The 11,646-nt window shown below is 31.4% G+C and overlaps 3 protein-coding genes across 3 annotated transcripts; 2 read left to right on the plus strand and 1 right to left on the minus strand.

The window, feature by feature from the left end:
• Positions 1-111: 111 nt before the first annotated feature.
• Positions 112-8,647, minus strand: PPL_11846 (uncharacterized protein; the record flags this gene model as incomplete). Its single annotated transcript, XM_020582593.1, has 11 exons — positions 112-136; positions 285-473; positions 499-581; positions 1,151-1,597; positions 1,644-1,979; positions 2,729-3,097; positions 3,166-4,962; positions 5,179-6,189; positions 6,715-6,868; positions 7,018-7,092; positions 8,625-8,647. 11 exons carry the CDS (start codon positions 8,645-8,647, stop codon positions 112-114), a joined length of 4,509 nt encoding a protein of 1,502 aa, XP_020426947.1.
• Positions 8,648-8,897: 250 nt separating this feature from the next.
• On the plus strand, positions 8,898-9,918 carry PPL_11847 (uncharacterized protein; the record flags this gene model as incomplete). Its single annotated transcript, XM_020582594.1, has 4 exons — positions 8,898-8,919; positions 9,168-9,205; positions 9,476-9,507; positions 9,657-9,918. The coding sequence occupies 4 exons, from the start codon at positions 8,898-8,900 to the stop codon at positions 9,916-9,918; spliced, it is 354 nt and encodes a 117-aa protein (XP_020426948.1).
• Positions 9,919-10,077: 159 nt separating this feature from the next.
• Positions 10,078-11,646, plus strand: rnpA (RNA-binding region RNP-1 domain-containing protein; the record flags this gene model as incomplete). Its single annotated transcript, XM_020582595.1, has 4 exons — positions 10,078-10,149; positions 10,270-10,680; positions 10,758-10,839; positions 10,934-11,646. The coding sequence occupies 4 exons, from the start codon at positions 10,078-10,080 to the stop codon at positions 11,644-11,646; spliced, it is 1,278 nt and encodes a 425-aa protein (XP_020426949.1).

Here is an 11,646-nt window from a genome sequence, read left to right on the forward strand (position 1 = left end):
ATCTTTTTTCTTCAAAATATCGCATCACCTATGATCAGTGCGGAGTCAGATAAATATGAAGTTTGTTTTTTTTAATTGCCTACTTATTTCATATATCATAGTGGTTCTAATTTAATACTGTACATCCTCATCAGTTCTTATAATTAAACATTAACGATTTGATCAAATGCCACTTTAACATGAGTTCCAATCTTTACTGTTACCTGCCGATACACCGACAGTGTCAGTGTGACAGTTGTGAAGGATAAAGAATTGTGATGGTAGAAGCAAGAACAATGGAATACCCATATAGAATAAGAATACGCATAACAGTCCACGTGTTGATGTCAATATTGCTGCCACCTCCAAGAATAATAACAAAGAAGTAACTTAATGGACCGTAGAGGAACATTTCGATGACAGAATTAATGGCGAAACCAGCACGCCAAAGATAAAGAAGTTTCTGTATTTGACAAACTTGCTCACTTCTAGTACTGTATACGACAAAACACAGGATACATCATCAAGAGTAAACCAACTGAGATTGGAAGTGAAACACTATCTAGAGTGGATCGAGGGTACATAGTATCCAATGAGGATACCTTATAAACAGTAAAATCCAAACAGGAAGCAATTTATTTATAAGTCAAAGTCCATAAATCATCTTTTTAATAACTATTTATGTGTATGCTATACAACAGTAGATAGAAAATGAATTTTATAAAATTCAATTCAACAATCTAAGAATAATTGTTTTTTGTCATAGTTCCAGGGACAATTCCAAACAAAACTGGCTCCCAACCACTTTCGCCTGAGCAATAATTTAAAAAAAAAAAGTAAAAATTAAAAATTAGTGGGGTTAAAATGATCAGAGTGGTTTTTTTTATTTTGTTCAATTTATGGTTATATGGAAGAGCCAGTTTTGTTTTGTGAATTAATTAAAAAAAAAGTTAACATTTAAAAAAACATATTAAATTTTATTTTCAAGGATTTTAAATAATTTGTCTCTGAATTGGAATCCTATTCCATCAGATTGTTTGAATTTGCTAAAGTTCATGTTTACCAAACAATATCCTATCAATTCATTCACTGAAATATTATAAATTGAATTCCATTTCTTTTCTGATGGGCGTATAGTAAAAGCAAGCATTTCACATATGTAATAAAAAACAAATAGTACACATAGATGTGAATTTTGTGGTTGAGGAGGAGGAAGGGTGCTCATACTGAGAACATCGGTAATTTTAGTTCCTAAATTTACTAGTTTTCCTAATGTTGAAAAGTGAAAATTGCCAGCTGAGTCCATATGAAAGAAACTATTATCTTGGAAGCCAAACATTACTGAGATATGACCAATCCCTTTCCCTTGTGGTTGTGATTCGAGAAGTATTATTTTCAATTTCTTTTCATTTAAAGGTTGATGATGCATTATATTATCTAATAATCTTGTCACTTCGGGATCTAATACTGAAATTGAGATTGGACCATATAACATAGCAACACCTTCCAAGACTGAAATACTCTTTATACTATCGATAAGTACATCTCGAATCACTCCGTGGTCCATGATATTACCAATTATAGACTCTGGAGACGCATCGAACATAATTTGTAGATACTGTTGAAGTGGTGGTTGAGTATGTCTGTTGGGACTCATTATTAACTGGCTGTGATTGTTTTTGGTTTATAAATTGAATCAATTGTTGTTGTTGTTGGTTCATAAATTGAATCAATTGTTGTTGTTGTTGTTCTTGTTTTTGTTGTTGTTGGTTTATAAAATCAATTAAGAGTTTTAATTGTTGTTGTTGTTTTTGTTGTTCTTGTTCTTGTTGTTCTTGTTTTTGTTGTTGTTTTTGTTTTTGTTGTTCTTGTTTTTGTTGTTCTTGTTTTTGTTGTTGTTGTTCTTGTTTTTGCTGTTGTTGGTTTATAAAATCAATCAATATTTTTAGTTGTTGTTGATGCTGTTGCTGTTGCTGTTGCTGTTGTTGTTGTTGTTGGTTCTTGAATTTATGTAGTGTTTGTTTTCTCTTCTTATTTCCATCTAATATCTCTTTTTGAAGTTCGAGTAATCTGGCTATCAATGTCTGAATAATAGACTCATATGTGTTTATTTTTTTTTTCGATAAAAATTCAGCATCTTCCAAACTTAAACCACATCTGACAAGCAAATTAACTGTCTCCTGTTCTGATAAATTCTCCATTTAAAATGATATTATAAAGTATAGAAAATAAATACTCAAGTAATAATTTAAAATTTTGAGAAATAATAATAATAAAGGTATAGTATTTATTTTTAATTCTCAGAGGTATTATTATTTTTCAATAGTTTTAGTAACGATAAAATTGATTACAATATTCCCACTGTCCCAAAAAGGCAACAAAGTCATAAAATTAAGATCCCAATGGATTCTGTAACCATATTCTTCACTATTAATTTTTTAATAAAACTTTTATTGATTCTTTATTCAAAATAAAATAAAATATAAAAAGGATGTATTTTGTATTTTAGTAAGATTATTGTTTATTATTTCATTATATTAAACTGTTTATAGATACACACAATAGAACAATTTAACCAAAAATTGATTATTTTTTTTTTACATTTACATCAAAAGAAGAATAAATTTATAAATCTAGATTTTTTTGATTTAAAATATTTATTGTAAACAACTTAATTAAAAGTTGATAAACTATTTCCATTGATGTCGTTGTCTAATTTCTTGCCAATGATCACACCGTGATGACCTACGTTTGGAAAGGGTGATCGTACAGATGTCTTTTGTCCAAATACTTCGATGACTGTTCTCAGTTCATGTTTTATTCTCAGTAGTCTACTAAAGATGAGACCGGTTATCGGTACGATGTCAGAGAGTGAAAGTTTCTCTCCACTTGCAAGTGGATGTGATGCAGACAGTATTTCATTGCTATAGAATCTCTCCTCTAGATTCTTCATCTCGCGAATATACAGGATATCCTTGATCAAACTACAAACTTCCATAGGTTTATCTTGATGCTGAGGTGGCTGCTTCTTAAACACATCCATAATCGCACGTAAATCCCAATTCTCTCTCTTATCCAATTCCATCTTTTCATCAAATAAATGTTTACTTTTAATTAACTGTATACAGAGAAATGAATAAACAAGTTAGTTATAGTCATATTAATTATTAAAACTTTTAAACTTACAACATCAAGTAATAAATTTTCAGCTAAACAAAGGAATTCATCGATTTGATGATAAATCTTCTTTTTAAGTGGAGCCATAAGATTCTTTAGACGGTCATCGTACTCGGTTTGTGTTGATGGACGAAGTACAAGATTGACAATTCTAAGGTTTTCTTTGACTTTTGATATGCTGGAGGGTGGTTCGTCGATATAGTTAATGGGGACCACTCCTTGATAGAATCCTTTGCTGCACAGGTAGGTGTCGACTGTCGAACTGATAAGTTGTAACCACCATTTGATGAGTTCATTCTTCTTGGTGCCAACGAGAATAGCATTGTAATCGACGGTGATCTTCTCGATTGCCAAGTTGGTCTCCTCGATCAGTGTATGCAGAGAGTCACGTGCTTTCAAACAGTAGGTTCTTCCACTCTCGATGTCGTTGATCAATGTCCTCAGTGTAGGCATGAACGGCTTAAATTTGGTGTATTGCTTCTTGATGAACGTGAATGGCTTGACGTGTGAGTATCCAGTGGCATTGACGTACTCCTCCTCCGAGATGATATCGACAGAGTGATGTAGATCGGATGACGATGGCATTGCTGCGTTGACCGATGCCAACGAAGGTGAAGTCTGTATACTACTATTTATATTCTGGTTGTTCTGGTTGTTGTAGAGATGATTGTATTCATTGACGAGATGCTCAGTGAACTCTGGAGTTTGTTGTCCACTGTCGGTGACTCGATAGTAATAGTTTTGGAAATCACCTTTTGATTCATACATATACACCTTTTTGAGATACTGTGAGAAGAAACGAGTGAATTGCGTAGACATTTGGTCGATTGATGAAAAGAACTCTTCTTTTCCGTTGAGCGAAGCGATCTTGGTCTTTAACTGGTTGAGCTCATCGAGCGAAACAGGTTTTCCTCCACCGAAAAAGCTGCCATAATTTGGTAGGATATCGACATTGAAACCTTGTTTCACCAGGAATTGTTTGGTGGTTTCTTTGACCGCTGTTTGGAGCTCCGTTGAGAATGCATCGAATGGGTTGGTGATGAGACGTTCTAGCTTGGATCTGTCGGGTCCGAGTATCTGTGGAATCAAAACATCGATCATACCCAGCGATACAACACGACTGTGTGGAATACGAATCTTGGTTCGCTCATCTGGATGAATACAGACGAAACAGTTCAATCCAAGTGGATCGGCTTCACCGAGGTAACGAGCGAAAAGGAAAGTTCCTTCGTCAAATTCATGGTGATTCGGATCCATTGTGTTGTGATAGTATCCGATTCCACTGCTCAGCAGACTTGTGCTGAATCCGCTACTGCTGCTTACGCTACTAGGTGTACCGGAATGATGGTGAGAATGAAGATTGCTACTGTTGCTACTGCTATTATTATTGTTATTGTAATCCATCGAGAATAAAGATGACCAGTTCTTTGGTATCTTTATCACAACAATGTCATAGGGTGAAAGTCGTTCTTTGTCTAGATGATTTGCAAACTCTTTTACTGTTTTCAGTATCAACTCTTTGTCGTCCTGTGATGTACCCCAATGCGCAATGTTGTCGACCAGCGATTGACGTGAGATACGCAGATCCCAGTGTCCCTTGAATTTCTGGTAGGATTTAGCATTCTTGTCGACGTCGGGATTGATATAGAAATACTTTTTGATACGACGCTGTATCTCTTTGCTTGGTGTCATGCCAATCAGCACATTCTCAAGGTCGGTACGATGCGTACATAGATGATTGTAAAAATCTAGTGCCAATCGCAAGATAAACTCTGACTCTTCTTCCCAGGCGGCGTGATAGTAGAGCTGGAGGAACAGTTCCATCGTGTGTTTGTACTGGTCGATTTGCGACTGTGTGCGGAAACGACCATACACTATCATCTCGTAGTGAAATATGTGTGAGATGGACTTGAAGCGATTGAGCATCTTGTAGAGGTCGTCGGAGCTGTGTGGACGGTTCGGCAGCGATAGATCGTAGGACGCGTCCATCTTGCCTGACAACCCAATAAAGAAAGACTTTACCTTCTCGACGAATATCAGCTTTTGGTTGATAGTGGACATCGATGGATTGAAGACGATCGTCTCAAACTCACTAAAGTTGTCGATCGCCAGTGATTGGTAGGTGAGAGAGGTACGCACGTGATGGTGATGATGATGCGACAACAAGTTGGTATACGACGCACTGGCACCAGAGCTGTTTGGATCGTGCGATTTCGCCAGGTTGGACGGTCGCATTGCCGGATTATCTAGCGAGTTGGGCAGAGATGGAGGAGTCCAGAGTGTACTGGATTTAGGTGAAAGCGGTGAAAGAAAATTGGTGGAACTGGTCGTAGGTGAAGATGATGAAGATGGTGAAGAACCACCCATCAATCCATTTGTCGATAAAGATGCACTTATATTTATACTGCTACTACTGCTATTACTACTATTGTTGTTGCTATTTTGATTAATATTATTATTTATACAATGATTATTATTATTAAAATTATTACTATTTTGATGATTATTATTATTATTATTATTGTTTGATAAATTATTAAAATGACTACTACTGTTACCACTTCCACCCATACTACTACTTCCACTGCTATTTGATAAATTACTACTACTGGTATTGCTATTTGATAAATTAACACTACTACTTAGACTAAAACTGTTGTTGTTGTTGTTGTTGGTGCTGTTGCTGCTGTTGCTATATATATTACTATTACTACAAAATGATCCGCTCTTGCCTGCAGATGCCAAGCTGTTGGAAGTGAGATTGGTAGATCCTCTGTTTCCAATCATCGAAGTCGGTTGAATCGTACATGATACACTCAGAGCACGAACAGTACCACTGCCTCCCATAGGTGTATTTAAAACTGCTTCAAGACTAGAGTAACTGTTGTTCGCACTGCTATTATTACTGCTGTTGCTGTTTCCACTGTTACTACTGCTACTACTACTGCTTCCATCAAAAGATGATTTTACAATTGAAAATAGTGATTTTGATGATTCGCATTTCGATGTCAGATTCCTACAATTCTTATGTGACTAAAATGATGATGATGACGATGATGATGATGATGTTTACTTGGTTAATAATCAATTGAACCGATAATAATATAAATTTATAGCTCTTACTTTTATAGAACATTTGGTACAATTGTATCCAGATATTTTGTCTGCTGAAAAAATAATATTATTACAACCGGAACACATCGGTGAGTTCTCAAAGAAATCTTTTGACCAATCGTGCTTGATAACACTACAAAACTGTGGAAGAAAATGATAGGATTCATTGCATTCTATATGTGATGCCTTGTGACATGTCGTACAATCTGGAACAACCAAATAAAGTTAGTTCAACCTGTACCTATTTGGTCAGTTGATGATTCATTCTCGTTTACTACTACTTACAATATCCAACTTTGCCAATATCCCAAACCAGTTTATTGCAAATATAACAAAACGGTGGATTTTTAAAGTGTTTCTTGATCCAATTGTGTTGTTTATCTGTTGTACCCATTTATAAATTGAAACAAACTATATCCAAATAATTGATCAATTATAGTTTACTACTAATCTAATGTTATTATTATTATTGTTGATGTTGATTGATTGATTGATTGATTGATTGATTGATTCTTTGCTCAATTGACACTTTTTGATTAATTCTCGTTGATTATGATAATGTTGATATTGTACTTTTAAAAGATTGCTACTGAGATGTCTAGATTACAATACATATTAATATTTGATATTTCTATGATTTACAACAACAGTATGCTTGATAAATAAGAAATGATTAAGATTGATAAAAAGTGCAAGTTTTCTGTTTCTTTCTAATAATAATAATAGTGTGATTGGCAATCAACATACACTACTACTTCTATTTTGCTACTACTATTACTACTACTAATACTACTACTACTACTACGAATTTTTATAACAATACTAATTATGATGATAATATAAACAAACAACTAACTGACCAACAAAAATAAAAATAAAAAAAATAGTTTTATAAATAAATAAAAATAATATATGATGTTGTGTAGTGTATCTATGTGTTTTATTTTGTGTTTAGATTCGATGTTATGTGATGCGTTGTTAGTTATCTTGGATCAATTAAAAAGTGTGTGAGTGGTTTGGTTGTGAGGCAAATAGATAGACAGATAATAGATAATAGATAAGATGGTAATGGTTGACTTAATTGATATTGTTTGAATTGAATTGAATTGAATAAATAAAAAGATAGATAGATAGATTGATTGTTATTATTATTACTTTTTGTTTTGTTTTTTTTTTATTAAATTATTATTATTATTATTTTATATTTGATTTAATATTGTTGTTTTTATTTTATTTTATTTTATGTTACTTTAATTAATGTTATACTATTCTATTCTATTATTAATTATTGTTCTGTTTTTGCTTAAAAGTTGTTGAATGTGCTATTGTTATTGTTATTATTATTAATTTATTTATGAAATGAATGTTAATGTGGTTGAGTTACTGGTGTGCTATTTGTGTGTTTTGTGTGTGTGTGTGAGTGGTGTGTGTGTATTCCTAGGAATAGCAAAGAATATAATTAATATTCTAGAGGTAGGGTTTGAAATGGATCTAACTGGCTGAGTTTTATTAATGAATAGATCCAACAACAAAAAAAGTAATAATTGCACTGTTTTTTTTTTTTTTTGATTTTTTTGATTTTTGCAAGTGTGTAAAAATAATTTTGGGTTTGTTTTTTTATTTATTTTATATGTTTAATAAAGGTGAAGGAGAAGAGACACAACCCACACTTATCAAAAAATTAATTTTAGATTTTTTTATTTTTTGATTTTTTTATAGTGTGTTTTTATATCAATTAAATTAATTTAATTTAAATTTTTATCACTTTAATTTATGTTTTGAGAACTTACTTTTTAAAATAAATAAATAAATAATCATTTATGAAAAATAAAATTAAAACGATAACATTATCATTCAATTTTAAATAAATCATTAATTAAAAACAAGTTTTAAAAAATTTAAATTTAATCAAAACAACATAATTTATCTAAAGATAAAATCAAAAAGATAAGATTGTAAAAAAAAAAATCTGATTTTCAAAAACATCACAAAAAAATATTTCATAATTCACTTGAATGACATCATCTTTTTCTCTTTTTAAATTTGTTCTGCAAGATTTCATGCTCAAAAAAATAGATATTTAATTAATTTAAGAATAATATTAAAAGAACAAAGAAATGTATATTTTAAAAATAGAATTAGATAAAAATAAATAAATAAATAAAACAATATATGTGTTATTTTTGTTTTTAAAAAGATAAATTTAAATTTAAAGATTTTGTGTGTTAAATTTACATTTTTTTTAAATATGTGTTATGAGTGTGTTGTGTGTGTGTGAGTAAGTTCACTTCACAATTCATTTCATTTCATCGATATAATAAGTATGACTGAATCGTCATCAAAATATTTAAAACATCGGTTTTAAATTAGTATCCATTTTAATTTTTTAATTTACTTAGAGGGAAATTCAAGAAAGTGTGTGAACTGCAGTTTTAGCGCTACTTGATATCGAAAATGGTATTGGAGCAAAGAGAGAACATTTTTCTTTATCAATGATGTTGAATAGTATATTGAAAAACTATGCACTATACAGTGAATTTGGAAATATTGCATTGTGAGAGCAACCAAGTTTGGATAACTTTGCTGAATGTGAATTGTCCGTCCATCCTCAAACAACTCTTTGCATTATGAGTAGCAATAATATTATATGTATGTTATATATATTTAAAATAAGTTAATTAATTTAATTTTTAAAAAAGCGAATATATTGTTTTTTAATTATTTTATTTTTTAAGAATTATTTAAATTTAAAAGTAGTCGAATTAGTAGTGGAATAGTAGTAGTATTAGTACCTCCTCCTTTGAATTAAATTTAAAATAATTCATTTTCGAAAGACACCTTTTACAACTAATTATTAATAGAATAGCTTTATCCAATTTAAAATAATAATAATTCAGGTTCAATTTCAATTTCAATTTCAATTTATCAAACTACAGTTAGTTGTTATCTTAATTATTAATAATTCGAAAGTCTTTTCAGTTTTACACTTTTACATTTCACCAAAGATTTAATTTATCTCTATGCTTTAAAGATAATTATAATATTACATGTAAGTAGTTTAAATATATAATTTATAAATAATAATAATAGTTAATAGTAAGAATAATATTACTTTGAAATAATATCTATTATCCATCTTTTATCTATTATCTCTTTTTTTATTAAAAAAAGATATAAAACATTTTTTGTTTTTTTCATTTTATAGATTATCTTCTATCCTTTTAATATATTTTTAAAGTATTTATCTATATAAAAATTAATTTAAAATCATTTTATTAAATAATTATCATCATTTCTTTATTTTATTTATTCTAGACACAAATATCTAAAAACAAAACTACATCACCAACATATATCTAAAACCAATGATAGTTTTAGTTTAAAAGAAAACAAAAAAGAGCTATGACGATGTTATTAAATGGTTTCAATGAATGTTTATTTGCATCCTTATATATAACATTTTGTCTTTTAATATTCTATTTCACCAATCCACCTCCAACTAGCCTCAACCAAAAATATCTTACAATTGACACTACACTACTTTCTTTCATTTCAACCAATCATTGTTCCAATATTAATTATCATCCAATAACAACAACTACAACAATCAACAACAATAATTCACCTGACAACAACAATAATAATTAAATAACAATAATAATAATATCAATATAAAAAAAAACATAAAAAAATAATATATAACTAACTTTATGAAATAGGTATTTCCACTAGCTTTCAATAATTTCAATTTTTTTTCCACTCAACCCAAATTTAATATCACATCGATAATCATCAGATCTTTTTGTAATGGATGCTCTATTTCAAACAGATTCCCCTGTTTCGATTGAAGATGATCTATCAAATGTTCCAGACTCAGATGTAAATATCAAAAAAATTTAAATTTATAATTTTTAAAATCCATATTGTTAGATCAATTCATTAATTTTTATCTTTATTATTATTATTATTTTTCCAATCTTTTCTTTTATTTTTTTATAGAACAATGTGATTCCATATCAACAACAACAGCAGCAGCACCAATATACCAAAGAACCCATGGCTGAGAATGAAGTGTTTGTTGGTGGAGTCAGTAAGAACGTTACTGAAGATGACCTCCAGAGTGTATTCAATTCAGTTGGGTCTGTACGACAGATCAGATTGATGAAGAATAAACTTAATGGTGAAAGCAAGGGTTATGCTTTCATCACATTTGAAGACAAGTCCAGTTGTCAGATGGCCGTAGAGAAGATCTCAAACAAGGAGCTTAAAGGTAAATCTCTTCGTGTCAAATACTCTGAGAATCGTAGAAAACTGTTTTTGGGTAACCTACCAAAAGAGTTTAACAAAGAGCAACTGCTAGAGATTCTAAACAAACATACCGAGGGTATAACTTCAATGGATTTTTTAATGGTAAGATTATTAATAATATTTTTTAATAATATAACTAACTTTTCTAATTGTATTTTATTAATTTTATTCACAAATAGGATCCTGATAATCCAACTAGAAATAGAGGTTTTGCATTTGTTGAATTTTCAGATTATTATTTAGCTGATAAAGCAAGAAAAGGTAAATATATACTCACTTTTGAAAATTTTAATATTATTTTTAAAGTTTTAGTTTAGTACTAACTCTTTTGTTTGTTTCTGTAATATTTTCTTAGAATTTGCATCACCATCATTTAGAATTGGTTCAAGTTGTGTCACTGTAAATTGGGCAGATCCAGTACAAGAACCAGATGAAGATGTCATGAAGAATGTTAGAGTGCTCTATGTGAGAAACCTACCGGAACAGAGAAACAGTGAGGATCTCAAGAAGGTATTCGAGGAGTTTGGCACCATTGAAAAAGTTATCATACCGGTGAATATACCTGGACAGCAGAGAAGAGACTTTGGTTTTGTTCACTTTGAGTCACGAGAAGCCGCTGAGGAAGCGTTGGTTCGCCACAACAATCAACCGATTACCTATCAGGGCCGTGATTTGATCGTCTCATTTGCGAAACCAATGGACAAGAAGCAACGTGCCGAGCTGAGAGTGCGTAAACTCCAGCGAACCGTCAATCGTCAAAACCAGAATGCCGTGAAACAGTTGCACCAGATCGTTCCCACTCTGACTGCCGGTGTGCCCCAGAACATTGCAATCCAACCGGGTATCTCGTTCTTCCAGCTGCAGAGCGCGCCAACCGCCGCCACAGCGGCAACAACCATCGCTGCCGCACCAGCATCGGCACTGCAGTATCCACAGGCCTACAACAGTTTTGGATTCACAGCGGCACCAGCCTCCTATTCATTATATCCCATTCAAACGACCGATTCATATCTCAGCTATAATCCATCAGAAGTGGTTGCAGCCAACCACAGATATAAACCATATTAG

The sequence above is a fragment of the Heterostelium album genome, assembly GCF_000004825.1.
Source record: "Heterostelium album PN500 unplaced genomic scaffold PPL_contig26, whole genome shotgun sequence".
In the NCBI taxonomy this organism is placed as follows: Eukaryota; Evosea; class Eumycetozoa; order Acytosteliales; family Acytosteliaceae; genus Heterostelium; species Heterostelium album.